This window comes from Chiloscyllium punctatum, chromosome 2 (genome assembly GCF_047496795.1).
Source record: "Chiloscyllium punctatum isolate Juve2018m chromosome 2, sChiPun1.3, whole genome shotgun sequence".
Classification (NCBI taxonomy): domain Eukaryota; kingdom Metazoa; phylum Chordata; class Chondrichthyes; order Orectolobiformes; family Hemiscylliidae; genus Chiloscyllium; species Chiloscyllium punctatum.
The window spans coordinates 133,501,398-133,522,376 of NC_092740.1; the positions used below are offsets into that span (position 1 = coordinate 133,501,398).

A 20,979-nucleotide genomic window follows, 5' to 3' on the forward strand; every position below is an offset into this window, starting at 1 on the left:
TTTTAATGCACCCAAAATGAAATTCCAAACAGACAACAGATTGAATTTGACTCAGCTAGTATTATATAAATTCTTTCAGCAACTCTATTTAGTGGTTAAACATCACAGTGAGCGCGAGAGAGAGCAAGAGATCAGACTGATCAACAGCAACTGCTTTAGGATTTTAACAGTGTAGTTCCATCTTCATCCATTAATCTGAAACATTGAAGTTTATAGTAGTAAAACCTCAAGGAAAAGCCAACTGATATCTAAAGGATTAAACAGTTGAAACCATGGTTTTTCAAGGATTTATTAAGTACATATGAAATGAAACAAATTTTAAAAGAAAGCACCGAAAGAAAGTGAAAAGCCACTCCTCAGATCTGGATTTGTATTTCATCCCTTTCCCAAAAGACAAGAAAAGGAAACTTCCATGGAGAGAAGGTGGTTAAACAGAAATAGATGCTACGACAAAGGATGATCAAGCATCATGACAAGTGTGCACCTGCTCAGATGGTATCCCTTCCATGGTCTCAGTCTCCCCTTCTTGTTGGGACGCAGTCAGTTGCGGGTAAAAGGGACCCACCAGCCAATTCAGAGGTGTGTTATTCACCAAATAATCCATCACTCCATCCAGTGAGTCCTTCATCTTTGTGAGTTGATCCTTGCTTGTGGAGAGGATCTGGCTAGAAAGTTCTCTGAAGGATGTTTTAGACTTGAATGTGGAATACATCTCCCTTGCCAGAAGATTTATGTACTGGACCTGTTCTTGAACATTCTGTGGTAAATCCCGAACACTGCTCACGAGCACAACACAGGTTGTCTGCAATTGTTGGCTCAGATTCCGAGCAATGGCCAGTGTACGTGATTCAACTTGCTATATAGAATTTTAAAAAAAGATATATTTGAACAGCCCAGAGTTTTCTAGTGGAATTCAGTATTCTGCACACATTCTTCATCTCTTTACCACACATCCCTGCTTCTCCACTTCCTAGATATAAATGGCCTTGCAAGGAGATCCAGAGTCATGACAATGATTCCCAGTCAAAAGAACATCTGGCTCTAAAGGGCATTTATCTACTTACTGCACAGTACAGAATTAGGAGAAGGCCAGATAATGGTATATAAAATTAAAGAGGTGGATAGTGTCTGTTGTGATAGTTTAATCAAGTTCAACAGATGGGTGGAACAGGTGACAAGTTTAAACTGTGCAAGGACAGGGAGAGTCTGGATGGGGGTGATTATTTTTTTCAAAGAGAGCCTCCAGAATTTGTCAGCAGCTGATGTGTAATTGATACAAATTAGTCTTACATGTAATTGTGATATTGAAAGATAAGTGTCTGAGAACTTTTAATCCAAGCAATCTCCTCGACCAGTATCCATCTCCCAAGAGCATTAGAGAGAAAATTTCCTCAAACATTTTTCTCCTTATGGTGCTCAACTTTGAGCTATTCCCAGTTGACATGACTGCTGGAGGTAACTACATGCATCCAGCCACATTCCTCCCATCAGGAATGAGAAAGACTTAATAAATTGGCTGCCTTTTCCTTCTTGATCTTGTATATTTCAGTTCTTTTAATAAAAAAGCAGTGGTGTCCTACAAATGCCAGGTAGTGAAGAATAAAATTTGAAGGATAAAATGATTGCAAGTTTTACTGGATACACAAACAGGCAAAAAAAAATGCCAGAAGTCAAAGCTGTTGTAGTTCTTGGTGAAGGCATCGAAGACAAGGGGACATAGATTTAAGGTAAGGAGCAGGAGGTTTAGAGGGGACATGAGGAAATATCTTTTCATCCAGAGGATGGTTGGAACCTGGAAGCTACTGCCTATAAAAAAGGATGGTAGAGGCACAAACCCTCATAACATTTAAGAAACATGTTGATGTGCACTTGTGATGCCAAAGGTATACTAGGCTATGCACCAAGTGTGAGAAAATGGTATAGAATTATTAGGTACTTGTTTTTGACTGGTGCAAACATGGTGGGCCCAAGAACCTTTTTCTGTACTGTAAACCTCTGACTCTATGGGCCAATAACTTACAAGAGATTGTCACAATGCACACTCACCTCTGTTGCATAAGATTCATTGTCTTCATATTCCAAATTAGACTTCCTCCATTCTATCCATGTCTGGTATAGCTTATCCTGGGCATCATGGATTTTTTTATTTGCTGTACCCATATTTTCCCTGGCATACTCTATCTAGAACATGAAGGACAGTTTAGCATTGAAAAAGAAATGAAGGCATATTGTATCTGAAATTAGGTACAGGATTAAAATCTGGATATACTGATGCACCCAACCTACTTAGTAATGTTGTGTGCAAAATTTGACCTAGGAAATAACAATTGAGATTCATTTCACATTGTGACTCAACTTTTCTCTTCATGACAATTCATCTTAGATTCACTGACTACAAATCTATGTAAATTACCAGCAAGTTAATACTGCCTCTGAAGTTGAGAGAGTTTTGATCAGAAAATACATTGTTAGGTAAAGATTAAAACTACTTACTGAAATGTTCAGTTTTTGCAAGCAAATCCTTTTGCATTAAAAATGCTGAAATTCAGTTGGCTTAAAAAACTTGGAGAAAGTAAATTGGCCTGTCTTACTAACCAACACATTGGACTTGTGTACTTACTAGATCAATAGTATGGTGCAGTTGAGAAATGGCCTCTTGACCACGTTGCTTAGCATTGTGAACTTTGACCATGGCCTGCTGATATGTTCGTTGTCGTACTTTGGTCGAAAGTGATCCCAGCCTCTCAAAATAACTCCATTTCAGATGATCAATTTCAAATTCATCAGTTCCCTTGTTCTCTTCTTTTTTAGCTGCAAAGCACAAAATTTGGTCTACTATTAGAACCCAATTTAACACGAAACTGGCAACTGCAGTATCAAAACTATGAGCAAATTGTGCCATGGCTTCAGTGAGAACATAAGAAGCTTTGTCCATACTCAAAACCATACTATTATTGCTAGGAAGTGATTGGCCAAGGAAAAGTAACAGTTTGCCTATCCACACTGATTACATAATTAATTTATTTCCATTAAATACTCATGATAGTGCCCCAAAATTGTAGTGTGGTTTATCTGGTTCACTCGCTATGATGGCAAGCATGAATTCAGAAGAAAAAGATGCCTAATCTTTGCAACTCACATTTTAAACACATCTCAGGAAAATATATTGGAAAGTTCACTGAAACCATTGTTTTGTTACCAAAAAAAAAACTTGTTATTTTAACATGTTGGTTTGAGCCTATATTTATGGCACTGATGAAGCACTGCTGGTTGCTAAGACCAGCAGAATTTCCAGCATCTTCAGAGGGAACAGCAGTGACATTAAAATTTGTTTCAGAAGTCGAGGAGATGCTGAGGCACTCCACTTTCATCACCAGGTTTCTCTCTGCCTCGTCCCCAATTTAAAAAGGTTGTGCAGGATTTACAGGAGCCTCATGCATCAGAATCCTATACACAGACCAGCTGCAAAAGGATGCTAAATTCCTTAGATACCAATAATGTTAAGAATGGAGGAAAGGCATGAAATTTATGTTTTCTAGATGCAATGCCACAGTTAAATAATACTTATTACATTAAAATATTTCTAAATAGAATGGAATAATTTGCTTCACTGCATAATATTAATCACATCAATGCTGTATCCAATTACTCACAACTATTTTAACTTTAAAAAATGTTCTCACTATTATGTAAAAGTATCAACATTCCAGTCTGACATTACTCCTGGTCAACTATTAGGTTCCAAAGGTACGAATCCAGATTAGACATGGAATGTTAATGTTACTTCGGAAAGAGAAACCCCAGTGTACCTCAACTTCAATTGTCAATTGAGTTAACAAGCAACTTCCTGGTAAGAATAACCAGTAGGATTAGTAGAGAAAGTGAAGGAAAATATGGAAAGTATGCAGAAGATTTTATTGGGAGCATTCATATTGCTTCTCACCTTGCTCATCATCAGTCAGAGGGAGATAGTGATCCACAAGTAATTCAGAAGTGATCAATGCTGAATTTACTCCACTGCTCAATGCTTTACCCATACGTGATTCAAGTACTTGGTTCATGCTGACATTCACTACAGCTTTGGTCATTTCAAAACTCTCATGGACAGTGTCTTTTGTCTTGTCCACTACCCCAGTAATTTTACTTGCTACAGTCTCCCTGGTACCAGTAACAGTATGTGTTACAATTTCCTTTGCCTTAGCAACAACTTGTTGAAAAAAAAAACAGCCAGAGGTCACAGGCCTTGCACTACCAAATTTTCAACAGTTTCAAGTATTAGACCCTGGAATACAATAAATGAGTAAACCATGAAGCTGCTTAAGCTTGTTTGATCAATTAATAGAAATCACATCCGATTGCTGATTTTAACTTCACCTTCCCACCTGCTCTCCATGTCTCAGTTTCTTGGCACCCCACCTTTTGGAGTTTCAGCCTTAAATATGCTATAAAAATAGAGATTTTTCAACTTCCCACAATCTCCACCTGCTTACAGGGTCACAACAATTTTAGAGAAATAAAAACAACTCTTGGTCATCATAGGAGCAAGTCTCAAGACATGTAGTTAAAAAAAGGTACAAAGCAGAACACTTACAAGCAGCTTAATACTTGCTTCATATCTGTCTCAAAAGATCAAATTAGCAATTTATCTGCATAATCCTGCCAATGCACCTGGCCACCTTTCAGCATCTGCAGGTTGATCTGAATTCCAAACACATCTAAGTTTAGAGTCATAGACAAATACAGCACGGAAACAGATCCTTCAGTCCAACTCGTCCAAGCCGCTCAGATATCCTAACCTAATCTAGTCCCGTTTGCCAGCACTAGGCCGATATCCCTCCAAACCCTTCCTATTCAAATACGCATCCAGATGCCTTTTCAAAGCCTTTTAATTGTACCAGCCTCCACCACTTTCTCTGGCAGCTCATTCCACACATGCACTACCCTCTGTGTGAAAAAGTTGCCCCTTAGGGCCCTTTTACATCTTTCCCCTATCACCCTGAACCTATGCCGTCTAGTTCTGGAGTCCCCCACCCACCAGGAAAAGACCTTGTCTCTTTATCCTATCCATTGTCCCTGATGATTTTACAAACCTCGATAATGTAACCCCTCAGCCTCCGACGCTCTAGGGAAAACATCCCCAACCTATTCAGCCTCTCCCTATTAGTTCAAATCCTCCAACCCTGGCAACATGCTTGTAAATCTTTTCTGAACCCTTTCAAGTTTCACAATATCTTTCCAACAGGAAGAAGACCAGAACTGCATGCAGTATTCCAAAAGCGGCCTAACCAATATCCTGTACAGCCACAACATGACCTCCCAAGTCCTATACCCAATGCTCTGACCAATAAAGGAAAGCATACCAAATGCCACCTTCATTATGCTATCTACCTGTGACTCTACTTTGAAGGAGCTATGAATCTGCACTCCAAGGTTTCTTTGTTCAGCAACACTCCTTACTATTAAGTGTATAAGTCCTGCCCAGATTTGCTTTTCCAAAATGCAGCTCCTCACATTTATCTAAAATTTAACTCCATCTGCCACTCCTCAGCCCATCTGATCAAACAAAATCTATTCCTTTTATAGTCCTGTCCATTAATGTACCATGCTCACCTAAAGATTTGAAAGTTCTGGTAAGTAAATGCACAATTGAACTGTTGGAGATTAGCTTTGCACCTCCAAAGACCTTGTAATTATGTGAAGAATGAGCACTCCATACCAGGACCCATGTACTCCATCACCTTTCTCCACAGGCAGATAGGTAAAGCTTTCTCATAAATCAAGAAAGCAAAAATAGGCATTGCTGAAGCCTTTTATTGTGCACGTATCTGAACAAAAGAATGCCAAATTTCAAAGGAGCAACAAATCATACTGTGTAATGAAAGAGTGCTGACTACTTGGTGAGGTGGTAATGATTGAGTTATTGGCATGGAGAATACAGTCAGTCAGTGCCAAATAATCAGCATAGCTTTCTCTCGCCATATAAACTTTCACTAAATTTCATTCGGCATTGACATGTCAATCCTTCTTTTCAGCAATTCTCAAGCAGAGCAACAAGTGTCTAGTATCATCCTGCTTCATGTGTAACCAGTGAAAAATTGGGCAAGAATGAAGCTGTCTCAGGTATTAACGTCAAGTAACTAAGCATTGATTTTGTACAAAATAATACTGTGGATGCAGGAAATCTAAAAGAGAAAAGCGATCTGGAGAAATTCAGCAGGTGTGGTAGTATTGTACGTCTGTGGAGACAGAAACAAAGTTAATGTTTTGAGTTTGGTACAAAGTCATACCATTAACTCAGTTTCTCTCCCCACAGCTGCTGCCAGACCTGCTGAGTTTCTTCAGCATTCTGTGCTCGTTTGATTTTGTACAAGCCAGTTTGATTGCATAGGTCTGGTAAATTTATAACAAAGTCAGTACCTGGTCAGTCGGTTGGTGGAGAAAAGGTAACTTCTCTTCGATTCTGTCTAGCCCTTTGCAGGCATAACCATTTGCAAATGCAACTAAAACATAAAGAGAGTGTATACAAGATAGCATTTAAAGCACAACATGCAGAGTTGTCAATTCATGGAATGTTAAACACTTTATTGATATCAATCAGCCAAGGTAATGCAGCTACTCTTGGAATGTGTACTTATATGAAAACATAAAGGAATTACTAATCAAATCAAGGATTCATTACTGGGCAGTACAGTGGCACAGTGATTAGCATTAGTGCCTGACAGCACCAGGGACCTGTGTTAGATTCCAGCCTTGGGCAACCACCTGCACAGAATTTGCATGTTAGCTCTGTGTCTGTATGGATTTTCTCTGGTATTCCAGTTTTCTCCCACAGTCCAAAAGACTGGCAATTAGGTGGATTAGCCATGCTAAAAATTCCCCTATAATCTGCAGGTTAGTTGTGTGTTAGTCATGGTTTTAAAAAAAAACCCATGCAGAGATACAGGGATAGTGGGACGCTGGTTAGAGGGTCAGTGCAGATTCAATAGGCTGAATGGCCTCTTTCTGCACTGTTGCAATTCTAAATCACTTTTTTAAAAAATCAGCTATAGAAGCTATTTTTCTGTACTTTAAGCCTAGTTTCATGCAAAGGATTATCAAAAGCAAAAAATGTTCTGTCAACAGCTCTGAGAAACCAAAACCTTAAATCTGCAGTTTTTAAAAGATTACATTTAAGTCTGGAGAATAAATGGTAATTCTTCAAGAAGTAGGTGGCTTGCCTTGTGCCAGAGTTGAATACTTATACTGCATTCAACAAGCAATTTTCTCAGGAATTTATTATATAAATAGAACAGACTGTCTGCACTAGGTGAAAGGTAAAACAACTGCAATTCAGCAACTCGCTACTTCACAACTAGGTAAAAGGTCAGGAGTTGAAAATGTCTTTCAGAAGATATTTGTTTCAGTACTGAAACTGATTTGCTGAACACTGGCATGAGTCACAAAATGACAACTGATGTCCAATATAAACATTTATTGAATAGTACAATCTGACCACACCCATAGCAATGCTCAATTACAGCAGTCATAGCTTGCTTATGTCTTGCTTATTCAGTTATAGTTTCATTATTAGATCAGGATCTGTTAAATATACAATTCTAGTGAGCATCATAAAAGTTACTTCTGTTTGATTCAATTTTAGTATGTTTATAATAGAATTCAAGGAACAAAATCAAGACCAATTCTGCAAAAGAGAACATTCTTACTTTGTGGTTCCAGTTTGTGAAGTATTGGTGTAGCACTGGTGATGGCTACGGATGAAATGACAGTCACACTTTTCTCTGCAACTTCACACAAAGACTTTAGATAGGGGTGATTCTCCTTTGTGCTGTTGTATACAGATGTCATCTTATCGTAGGCAGTGCTGAGAAATGGCAAGTTAGCCATGCGATCAACCACATTCTAATAGGATTTTTTTTTAAATCCAGAGTGAAAAGAAATGTTATTTGTGCACAAATAAATTTCATTTGAGACACTGTATGTACATTCCAGTTCAGTTTCTGTCATTAAGAGGAAGTGAGATCTGCCAATGTTCTGTTAGTAGCGTGGAAAATATTGCAACAACTAAAAAAGCATACTCTTCCTCCAGATATTCAGATCACCTACAGCCAATCCCAAATTCTCACTGGGGAAAAGTTCAAGGCACATTCTACTGTCAACCTGGGAAAAGTCAGCATACTCCTTTTAGAATTTACTGACCAATTAAGGGCTGTTAGTGAAAACCAATACATTTTATCAGCAGGTACAGTTATAGTTAGCCAGCATTCGTGAATACGGAATTGTCAATGTTATATTTGCTTTTCAGGTCTAAACACCATTCCAATCCATAACAGAAAGAAAAGTGTACCTGTGGCACTTCTACTGCTGAGGCCATGGCTTCCGCTCTACAATAAAAAAAAGTGAAATCGAGTTTCAGAACAAAAGAGCGTCAAGCTATATTGGCCATTCCCTTCACCCTGGTTCGGTGTTCACAATTCAATTAGAACCGGAGTTTGAACAGGACACACAGTAACAGTGTCTGATGTGGTCTAACAGCAGAAAGCAGCCAGCATTTATCCAGAACTAACACGCACTTCACTCACCGATTAAACACCTCTCTCTCTCTCCCTCTGCTCCGATTGCACTGATTATCGGGCTCTCGCGAATCCTCAGCCGCTCCAGTTACGCCGAGCCTCCGCCGCACTTGGCGCTGGTTGCAATGACTCTGTTCCCGGAAAACCTGCCCATTGACGTCAGCCAGTGAAAACCCCAGTCATCAGCACCTCAATCCGGAACACCCTCTGCAAGGTTTTTGTCACTGTTTTCCACTGCCTATCTCACCCCTTGTCGCCGTTTCAAGTGTGGCATATTTCCTAGATTGAAATTATCTTCTCACAGCTCCAATAAAGTGTGCAAGGGCTGGGGGTGAGGGTGGTGAATCGATGTGGAAGAACGAGACAAAGCTAGCACCGCCCTTTGCTCTCACAACCTTGTCTGGGAGTTGGCTTGCTACTCTATGGGTGTTGTTATGAGCAGGTGGCGCAGTGTTTAGCGCTGCTGCCTCATGGTACGAGGTTCCTGAGTACAGTTCTGCCCAAGGGGTCGTGGCTTGTGTGGAGTTTGCACGTCCTCCCTCCATTTGCAAGGGTCCCCTCCTGGTGTTCTGTTTTCCTCCTACAGTTCAAATATGTGCAGGTTAGGTGGATTGGCCATGCTAAATTGCCCATTGTGTCCAAGGATGTGACGGAGTAGCCATGGGGGGATTACAGGGATAGGTTAGGGGTGGGTCTGTGTGGGATGTTCTGCAGAGGGTCAATGTGGACTTGAGCCATATGGATTGCTTCCACACTATACGGATTCTGTGAGGAACATCTGGTCGTACCTATATTTCCAATCCCCCACCCCACACACACAGCAACAGGTAAGCAACCTCCATTGGTATGTACATCACCAATCCTTCGAAATCGACGTTTCGGGCAAAAGCCCTTCATCAGGAATAAAGGCAGTGAGCCTGAAGTGTGGAGAGATAAGCTAGAGGAGGGTGGGGTGGGGAGAAAGTGGCATAGAGTACAATGGGTGAGTGGGGGAGGGGATGAAGGTGATAGGTCAAGGAGGAGAGGGTGGAGTGGATAGGTGGAAAAGAAGATAGGCAGGTAGGACAAGTCTGGAAAAGTTATGGGGACAGTTACTGAGCTGGAAGTTTAGAACTAGGGTGAGGTGGGGGAAGGGGAAATGAGAAAACTGTTGAAGTCCACATTGATGCCCTGGGGTCGAAGTGTTCCGATGCGGAAGATGAGGCGTTCTTCCTCCAGGCGTCTGGTGGTGAGGGAGCGGCGGTGAAGGAGGCCCAGGACCTCCATGTCCTCGGCAGAGTGGGAGGGGGAGTTGAAATGTTGGGCCACGGGCGGTGTGGTTGATTGATGCGGGTGTCCCGGAGATGTTCCCTAAAGCGCTCTGCTAGGAGGCGCCCAGTCTCCCCAATGTAGAGGAGACCACATCAGGAGCAACGGATACAATAAATGATATTAGTGGATGTGCAAGTAAAACTTTGATGAATGTGGAAGGCTCCTTTAGGGCCTTGGATAGAGGTGAGGGAGGAGGTGTGGGCCCAGGTTTTACAGTTCCTGCGGTGGCAGGGGAAAGTGCCAGGATTGGAGGGTGGGTTGTTTGGGGGCGTGGACCTGACCAGGTAGTCGCGGAGGGAACGGTCTTTGCGGAAGGCGGAAAGGGGTGGGGAGGGAAGCTACTTGGGTGCTGCCTGAAGGGCATTTGCCCGAAACGTCAATTTCGAAGCTATTGGATGCTGCCTGGAAGGGCTTTTGCCTGAAACGTCGATTTCGAAGCTACTTGGATGCTGCTTGAACTGCTGTGCTCTTCCAGCACCACTAATCCAGTATTAGTTTCCAGCATCTGCAGTCATTGTTGTTACATCACCAATCCTGATGAGTGAAGAATAAATTCTGGGAGGAACTCCAAACCTTGATTACTACAGTACTAAACTCAGACAAACTAACCATCCTTGGTGACTTCAATGGATTAGTTGAAGCATGGGAAGAGGTCTTCAGAAACCAAATGGAACAGCCTTTCATTGAAAACGTGTGTTTAGCATAAGTTCTTAATCATCAGCAGATTGTTTCAGCCCTCCAGTTGTGCCTTTTGCACCTCACTACCTCCTCATTTTATGCATTTGCAATTAATTGATTGTTTAATCATCAGACAGAGGACCGGAAAAGGTGCGTGAGCTACAAAGGCCATGTGAGATTTTTAAAAATTCATTTGTGGAGCTTGGGCGTCACTGGCTGACCAGCATTGATAGCCCATCCCTATAAGACCTTCGGAAGGTGGTGGTAAGCTGCCTTCTTGAATTGCTGCAGTCCCCTTGTGGGTTGACCTACAATGCTGGTAGGGAGGGAATTCCAAGATTTTGACTCAACAACTGTGAAAGGAACACTGGTATATTTCCAAGTCAGGGTGGTGAGTGGCTTGGAGGGGAACTTGCAGGTGGTGGTGTTCTCATGTAACTGCTGCTCTTGTCCTTCTCGGTCAAAGTGGTCATGTGTCTGGAAGGTGCTGTCTAAGAATCTTCAGTGAATTTCTGCAGTGCATTGTGTGGATAGTATGCACTGCTGTTGCTGAGTGCCAGTGGTGGAGGGATTGAATATTTGTAGATGTGGTGCTAATCAAACGGGTTGCTTTGTCCTGGATGTTGTCAAACTTTTTGTGTGTTGAGATGCTGATGGTTGCATTGACCAATCTCTTTTCATTTCAAAGCTGACCATCAAGATCTCTTACACTATGGCATGAAAATTCAGAAGCATTTCAACATGTCAAACTTCAAACCGGCAGTCATGAAGGAAACTTACTAAGAGAAACTTGAGATTAGCTGCTACAGTAAGAATAGATGCTCACCGTAATGAAGATTTATTATACTTCTGTGACAATGTAAACTTCAGAATTTTAATAACTGTTCATGGGTTAGAAAAATCAACTGTTATACATGGCTTGAAAGATTCAGCAATAATTCTTTGTAGAGAAGGGCTTGTTGAGATGAAAAGAAAAATGTGAAACTGTTATGAAAGGAGTTACAACAACATGTGAATTAACCCTCCCTGGAAAGAAGGAGTTACAGAAACAACATAAACATGCTGGTTCCTGGGAGAAAGAAGGTAACATTTATTTGATAATCTGCTTTCTTGTGACAATTGGGCAGTTAAGATCTGCCGGCAGAGACAGTGTTCTGAAGTAAAGGGGTTAATTGCTGGAAAAGGCTGTGTTTTAACAAACAGCCAACTTCAAGTGTAACAATGAACAAAGGAGCTATTATTGATGAGAAGTCCAGCTGCCAACTTGAGGCGTCTGGAATTGTAATCAATGTTGGGGATGAAAACAAAAACAATTGAATCATCAATAATGTCACACCACAAACTAGAAAGAGGGAAAACTGTACAAAACCCCAACATGGAACAACTCAACAGCAGACCTTCACAGAACAACATTGCACAAGACCTTGGAAAATTCCTGAGATAGATCACTGTCGGTTGAAATCCTGGTCAAATTTCACCACTAATCGGGTGATAGCTAAGTTGAGTTGCAGGCTTATCTTTGCTTATTTGAGGAATCTTAATAAAGTTTAAATCATTGTTTCTGTACTTGACTGTCTGTGAGGTTTCTTAATAAGTCGCCAATTTAAAGGTTACTTGTGGTGATTTACCCACACGACTTCTTTTCATTTTGGCCCTACCTCTCCTAAGCATTGTCTTGATGAAAATATTGAGGTAATCCAGAAACTACCATAGAAATCTCTTTTTCAGGGTTTATTTTCATGACAAGTCATCATCATCCAAGCAATAATATTAAAGCAAAGCATTGCAGATACTGGAAATCTGAAGCAACAAAATTAAAATACAGCAGGTCAAGCAACATCTGTGCAGAGAAACAGAGTTAATGTTTCAAATAAATATAATTCATCATGATAGCTCATTGACTGGACAGATTAACTTTGCTTTTGTCCACCACCCCAGAATATTGTCAAATGAAAATCCCAAAAGGATAAGCTCAGAGAGATGCAAGGCATAATTTGGCTAAATCAGAAAGCAGAAAGACATCAGTCAGATGCAAATCAGAGACTGGAAGAAATTCTACAATGCTGTGAAATCCAACTAAAGACCCCAAGCTATTGGTTCATCACCAATCTTTGGTGCTGATGGGTCAAAACATTTCATAGACAAAGCCCAAGTTCAAGGATAAAGGGCAGAATATTTTAACAAATAACTCAGTCAAACTTCATCTACCAATGGAGGTCAAGTCATTTGGTTGCCTTCATTTGTGCCCTTCATTAATCCCTCACTCTGTTAGAAAGAACAACCTAAATCAAAAATCAAGTTCTGAAGAAGGGTCACTGGACCTGAAACATTAATTCTTCTTTCTGTCTACAGATGCTACAAGATCTCCTGAGGTTTTGCAGCAATTTCTGTTCTTGAAGCGAACCCAAACTTTTGTCCAGCTCAAGAAGCTGATGTTGTCCTTGGAAGTTGGAGGTCAATGCTTGGTCAAGAATCAGCTAAAGCGATTATTATCATTGACACTACCAAAATTTAATAACGTCAGAGCCACATTTAGATTTTGCTCATTAACAGTAATCCACAGCTGATTCCACTCTTCCTATTGGTCAATTAGGTTTACACTGGGTTCTTCAGGTGCCATCAACCCAAATTAAGAGTGCCATGTTGAAAAAAGACAGAAACAATAAACCCAAACTGAAAAAAGGAAGCTTAAATAAGAATTCCACTGTGCCTACTGTAAATTTCAGTTTCCCGTTGACTGGAGAAGACCTCGAGAATTCCATTGGTGACTATATGTTCCTGCTCCAGGCCATACAGCAGCAGAAATATGTCTCAACAAAAGGCAGACAGTTAGGCCAATTAGCCTCCTTGATCACTGGATACTTGAACCTTTGGATAGGCATCTCGATGAGGAAAGGTATGGTCTTGCAAGATGATCTTTCAATCTGCCCTTTTCCTCCTCACATTGATCTGAAACTGAGGAGAAATCACTTCAAATGATGGCAAATATGTCCTACAGCTCAAGACTACAGTAAAACTGAGTTATATTGCACCTCGTATTTGATTTGTCAATTATCAGTTTTTAACATTCAGCCTTTACTGAATATGAAACAACTTTGTGCTACCCTTTAAAAGATTGGCACTGTATTGGTTTTGCCTTCTTCTAGGATCCAACGTTTCTCTTAAACAAGCTTTGGTGTCAAGTTTATTTCTCAATGCCACCTTTCTGTAGTTACCTTCTTGTCTTCTTTATAGTATATACACTTAACATTGGTTATCCATTTTACCACTTCTAGGTTTTTCATTTAAAACACACAGTAACCTAGAAATCTGAAGTGCATGTTTCTCGGGTAGGACATTGGTACAGAAATTGGACAGAAATCATTCCATTATGATACCATTATGAGAGGAGTGCACAAAGGTGAGTGGAGAACTATTAAGTCACTGTTGGTGTTTTGGTGGCCAAGAGACAGCTGATGGCTTCAGGAGATATCACTCTCGATAGTCAGTGAGTAGGCTGTCTCTAATGGCAGGATAATTTTCAGTCAAACATTGTTCGTCATAAAGTAGAGAAAGCTAAAGGGAAATTTAGTGGAGTTGTACAAGATTGGGAATAAATAAGAATACCCTATTTCTACAAGCTAGAGAGTCAGTAAACAGAGGATTGGCAGAAAAAGAAATCCACAGTAAGAGTTAAGGGAAATGCACTTCCACAACAGGTTATTATGATCTGACTTTGCAAAACAGAAGAGTATTGTTGTATATTAATTTGGAAATGACACTTTCAGCCAGATGTCTGAAAGTATTTTAGAGCCAAAAATATCACATTGAATTGTGGTTACTGACATGATGTGGTAAAGGTTGTTTGAAATGGTCTGCATAGGCAGCATGTTCATAAAATGAAGACATAGACGATGTACCCTCCCCCCAACTTGTCTCAGTCCTAACCCTCAAACTCAGCACCACCTTCCTAACCTGCAATCTTCTTCCTGACCTCTCCGTCCCCACCCCCACTCCGGCCTATCACCCTCACCTTAACCTCCTTCCACCTATCGCATTTCCAATGCCCCTCCCCCAAGTCCCTCCTCCCTACCTTTTATCTTAGCCTGCTTGGCACATCTTCCTCATTCCTGAAGAAGGGCTCATGCCCGAAACGTCGATTCTCCTACTCCTTGGATGCTGCCTGAACTGCTGTGCTTTTCCAGCAACACATTTTCAGCTCTGATCTCCAGCATCTGCAGTCCTCACTTTCTCTTGTGATATACTGAGATCCATCACTGTTCCATTTACAAATTTAATGATTCATTGTGTTGTGTGCATAGCTTTTAAACCTACGAAGAAATATAATTTATTATAAATGTAATGAAATGAAATTGGATAACAATCTCAGTTTTAGAAAAGATTAACAGAAGTAAAACTGTGAGCTAATAAATAACTGAACAAATTGAATCTTTGTAGAGATTAACTTTTAGTGTATTTGACTATCGCAATGTTTGTTGGAAATTATGCAATATATTTGAGGATATGAACAAAGCTGGCCATCAATAAACTTGTGTAAGTGTGTCAAATGTCAAAATGTGACAATTTTCAGTTTTATACTTCATAGGGGAGGAGAGTCTGAGTCTCAAATGGAGAAAAATCAGTCAGATTTTAAATATGCTTTCTTGAACACCCTAATCATCTCTCCCAGAACTTAGAAGTATTTGTTGTACCCATTGGATCCAGTGCCCCTGTAAAACGAAACCATTTTGCCAATCAAGGGGAATCCCTGCAATCCAGTGAATCTTTGCTGCAGACAAGCTGTCAAAGGCTCATCATCCTCACCCCATTCCTGATCTCTTGAACTTTGGCAGAATCAGAGGTTCGATTTCAGTAGGGTCTCAATCCTGGTGTAATTGCTGGGAGCTCAATTGCTTGGTTTTACAGAGACGGTATATTAATACTTCAAATCAAAATGAAAAATTATCAGAGTAAAAGTGCTGTTGGTATAGCAATCATATCTCATTTATTGTATAATTAATGACTCTGAAACCATTAATGTTGAAGTTGCATAGCTCCACCCATTCTGATGTTGTAACACAGTCTTTGGATGGCAATATAGTAGACTTGCATGAGGTCCTGATGAAGACTAATATGACAGACCTGGATCCTAATGGTTGTGGTTGTGCACTTATTTCTGTCATGTAGTTAAATACACTTTGATACTCAAGACATTTGTCTCTTATTAGCACTTTCTAGTGATCCATTCTGTATTCTTTATAATTAGACGCACACTTGGACTCAGCATAGAAAGGAGAATGAGAATCAACATTTCAAGCAAAAGCCCTTCATCAGGAATGAGGTTGTGAGCCGGGGGGGGGGTTGGGTGGTGAGATAAATGGGAGGGGATGGAGATGGCGGGAATGTAGATGAGAGTGCAATAGGTAGAAGGAGGTGGGGGTGATAGTGATAGGTCAGAGAGGAGGGTGGAATGGATAGGTGGGAAGGAAGATGGACATGGGCGTCCATATGGACTCCAGCTATGTCTGTCTCTTTGTCGGTTCTGTAGAACAGTCTTCCACAGTTACACTGGCAACATTCCCCACTTTTTCCCCCACTACATTGATGACTGTATCGACGCCACCTGGTGCTCCCACAAGGAGGTTGAACAGTTCATCAACTTCACTAACACATTCCATCCTGACCTTAAGTTCACCTGGACCATCTCAGACACCTCCCTCCCCTTCCTGGACCTCTCCATCAACAGTGACCAACTCAACACTGACATCTTCTACAAACCTACAGGCACCCACAGCTACCTGGACTACATCTCCTCCCACCCTGCTTCCTGTAAAAACACTATCCCTTATTCCCAATTCCTCCGCCTCCACTGCATCTGCTCCCAGGAGGACCAGTTCTACCATAGAACACATGACAGATGGCCTCCTTCTTTAAAGACCGCAATTTCCCACCCACATAGTTTGATGCCCTCCAGCACATCTCATCCACTTCCCACACCTTCACCCTCGAAACCCATCCCTCCAACCACAACAAGGACAGACCCTCCCCCCCACTCCCAGTCCTCACCTTCCACCCACCAATCTCCGTATAGACCACATCATTATCCACCATCTCTGCCACCTACAAACAGTCCCCACACCAAAGATATATTTCCCTTCCCACCCCAATCCGCTTTCCATAAAGACCATTTCCTCCGCGACTCCCTCATCAGGTCCACATCGCCACCCCCCCCACCACCACCAAACTCCCCCACCCGGCACCGTCCCCTGCCACCACAGGAATTGCCAACGCTGTACCCACACCTCCCCTTCACCTCTGTCTAAGGCCCCAAAGGAGCCTTCCACATCCATCAGAATTTTACCTGCACTTCCACCCATTGTAATTTACTTTATCCATTGCTCGCCTCTACATTCGGGAGACAGGATACCTACTCACAGAGCGCTTCAGAGAACATCTCCGAGACACCAGCACTAACCAATCCTGCCATCCCGTGGCCGAACACTTTAACTTTCCCTCCCACCCCACCAAGGACATGCAGGTCCTGGGCCTCCTCCACTGCCACTTCCTTACCACCCGATGCCTGGATGATGAACGCCTTATCTTCCACCTTGGGACCCTTCAACCCCATGGCATCAATGTGGATTTCACCAATTTCCTCATTTTCCTTCCCCCCACCTTATTCCAGTGGGGGGAAATCTGTATCATTGTGCATATGAGTCTTAGTGAAAGACAACTAATGAAAAAAAAATCTACCAAGCTAGATTTCAACTTAGAATATGAGTTGTTCAATAGTAATATCAGCTTGGATCATAACACCGTGTTCTATCAGGTTAGATACTGGAATTTCTGTTTTGGAAGAGATTAAGACCAGATACCATAATCTTAGAGTAAACGCTCGCCCATTTAAGACAGAAATGAGGAAGAATTTCCTTTCTCAGAGGGTAATGAATCTGTTGAATTCTTTACTACAGTGGGCTGTAGAGATTAGGTGATTAAGTATATTTAAGGCTGAGAAAAACAGATTTTTAATCAGTTGGGGAATTAAGGGTTATAGGGAAAAGGCAGGAAAGTAGATTTGAGAATTGTCAGATCAACCAAGATCTAAGTGAATGATGGGCTGAATGGTCCACTTCAGCCCCTATGTCTTGTGGCATTATGGCCTTCCCCATACATCCCTTGATCTCCCTCATCTTGTTCAGTCCAAAGCTAAAAGGGCTTTCACTCTATCAACATCCAAGCTTTCTATGATCACTGCAAACAAATACTTGCGTTCTCACTTCTCAGGGTGTTTTCATGACTCTTTGATCCTTACTTACACTCAGGCTGTACAACTGTAAGATCCCTCTCAGCAACTGCAGGGGATATCCGCAGAAAACATAACTCATGATGCCAATGCAGAATCCAGAAAGGTGAGCAGAGAAAAGGTACAATTCTGTGCAAGCTATAATAAGGACAATAATTGAACAAACCATTGGATTGCTGAAAATGAAGTTCCACTGCTTGGTCTGCTCAAACGGAATGCTGCAGCACTCGCCACAGAGGGTCTCCAGAAACTTATCCTTCTCCTTGTACTGCAGCCAGGTTCTGCATGGATTCCATAACTACTAACAACTGTTACAACCTCTGTTCTGGATGCCTTTATCAAATGGGTAGATCCCCTGCTGTGGTCCCTGGGAAACACGACCTTCAATTGTTCCAGGCAGCCTGGAGAAATAACGGCAGCATCGATGAACCATGGGATCATTCCTCAAGGACTGCACTCAGACATTTCTCACTTCAGTGTGGGGTGGCAGCAGTTACAGTTTCCAAAGCCTCCTCCGAAAATGGAAATGATTGTCCAGGCTTAAAGGGAATGTGTTGTCTGTCTGGGTGCTCTTTGAATTTGACATCCAAACCTTTGATCCTCTGAAGTAATGATGGGGACTTGGCATCAAATTCCTGCCTGCTTCTCCTTGACAATGGCTAATTGGCTGATCGCATGTGGACTGCAGTGCTGCCTACAAGCTGAAATGAAATGTATTTTTGGTCACAATGCCAATAACCTCAATACTACCAGAAAATTCTGCCAACAATTTCGCTTTAAGTTTGCCATATCTAGATTAGTAACTTCTCCTTTTTGACTTTTGCAAACTGGCAAAATGCAAGGATATATAAATTATTGTTTTTACTGCTTTTGTTATCAACCTTGTTAAACTGAGTTTGAAATTTAGAACCAGGACTCGAGTCCAAAGTTAACCATGGCAAGAAGCCATTATCTGATAAGCAGCTGCTAGTCTCTGTCCAAAAACAAAAATACAACAGATGCTGGAAATCTGAAATAAAGACTTGGATTTTCATGGATTTGGGAAGACTGTGTGGAAGAATGAAAATAGAGTATGATACTTGATCCAGAATTCCTCATTCCCAACTTCGTTTCCTGAGTTTCTAATTTTCATCAGGGTTGTTTAAGGGGTTGAGCTAGCCAGTTTCGTTGTGAGGGAGGCATTTCCTAGATCTCTGCAGTACCTTAAAAAAAAATCAGGAAATTTGCACAATGCTGGCTGGGCAAGTATTTAATGCTCAGTCATAGTTGCCCTTGAGAAGGTGGTGGAAAGATGCCTTCTTGAACCACTGCAGGCCATTTGATGTAGTTAGTCACATAATACTGTTAGGGAGGAAGTTCCAGGTTTTTGACCCAGTAACACCGAAGCAATGTTATATTTCAAGTCAGGATGATGAGTGGCTTGGAGGGCAACTTGCAGGACATTGGAGTTTCCAAATACCCACTGCTCTTGTTTTTCTAAATGTAATAGCTCTGTGTTTGAAAGTACTATCTAAAGTACCATGATTAATTTCTTTATAACTTGTAGATTATACACACTTATGCTATTGAGCATCAGTAGTGGAGGGAGTGGATTTTTGAATATGGAGTCAACTTTCCTAAGTCTGTTGAACCTGCACCAATTCAGACAAGTGTACTTGATTACACTCCTGACTTCCTCTTTGCAGATGGTGGACAGGTATAATTGAGTCAGGAAGCGAGTTCGTCACTTCAGGATTTCAATCTCTGTCATGGTCTTGCGTCATAGTATTTGTATGGCTAATCCAGTTCAGTTTCTAGTCAATGGTAACCTCTAGGATGTTGATAGTGGGGTTTTGTGATGGTAATGTCATGTCAAGAGATAAGTTTGAGTTCTCACCTTTTGGAGATGGTTATTGCCTGGCACTTGTAAGGCTCAAATATTTCTTGCCACATTTTAGTTCATGGTTGGATATTATTTAGGTCTTGTTGTATTTGAACATGGATTGCTTCAGTATCTGAGGATTCGTGAATGGTGACCTGAAAGAAAATACTTTCTGTCAGTTATAATTGCTTTTTTTTTAACTTCTAGCCTTCCCAGCTTGTTTTGTCCCATTAGACAAAGGGAAAACTTTGCATTAATGTGAGTTTTTTAACTTTATCTACAGCGCTTTGATATGTTAGTTTCCTAGTGGAAGCTCTAAACAGGAATAATCTAACAGATCCTCTTTTCCCAGTAAGGCAGTGCTGTGGGGATACATGGGATTGTATTTTAGTAAATGTTTCTAAACATTTAGCTTTCAACAAATGCAAATAGGTTGATTTATCCTATTTTATTTTCAACCTGTTCTCACTTCTGTTTTATTGTTTAAGCAAATCTGCAGCATTACATATTTGTACTTCAGTGAAGGCCCACTTTGCTAAAAACTAAAAACTTAACAAAATATGATTTATCAAGCCAGATTTCAGTGTGTGATCTGACTTGCCAAATAGTAATATCAACCTAGATGATAACAACACCAGTCACAAGTTCTGAAATCATATCCTGTGCACCCAGGTCTTGGTCATTAAAATACATCAGCAAGAAAAATACATGGGGAACTATACTGCAAATCCTCATATAGACTGAGAAACATTAAGTAACCATTACTGTCTATTTCCTGTGACTTAGTTAATTTTGTAACTGGTCATCATAAAAGTGTTTTGATCAGATTTGTAGTTTAGATGGAGCTTTGATTCCCATTCATGAGAGTCAGTTGTTTTTTTAAGCTTAGGTATGGAGGTTTTTGTGAATTTGGGTAAGAATCTGTGTGACATTTTGCTCTAGGCAAGCTTCCTCCCACCTATCTTCAATCCTGTCTGGATAACAGCCTTTTTCTTTTACCACATTGGCCCACATATTCCAACCAGGGTCAGAAATCCTATTTTCCATCATTCAGGATTAAAACCCACCCACATACCTTTAGATGGTTTCTGTACTGGAGATTCCTGAACAGATGGATATTGGCGCAAACCTATCCATGAAACCTCAAGCCAGCAGAAGATCATCAGAGAAAATGTAACTCTTTTATAGTACTTCACATGTCCAGAAGGCATTTTCACAGTAGCTGACTTAATATAAATACGGTTAGGTGGATGAGAATGTTAGAGTGTGACATGGTT

The 20,979-nt window shown here is 41.0% G+C and overlaps 1 protein-coding gene across 1 annotated transcript; it reads right to left on the reverse strand.

Annotated features, from left to right (window-relative positions):
- Positions 1-275: 275 nt before the first annotated feature.
- LOC140490058 (perilipin-2-like) lies at positions 276-8,728 on the reverse strand. The gene is made up of 8 exons (XM_072589072.1): positions 8,580-8,728; positions 8,345-8,381; positions 7,704-7,899; positions 6,416-6,500; positions 3,944-4,206; positions 2,621-2,811; positions 2,047-2,181; positions 276-856 (listed from the first exon to the last, which is right to left on the reverse strand). The coding sequence occupies exons 2-8, from the start codon at positions 8,369-8,371 to the stop codon at positions 461-463; spliced, it is 1,293 nt and encodes a 430-aa protein (XP_072445173.1). The 5' UTR covers positions 8,372-8,381; positions 8,580-8,728; the 3' UTR covers positions 276-460.
- Positions 8,729-20,979: the final 12,251 nt, after the last annotated feature.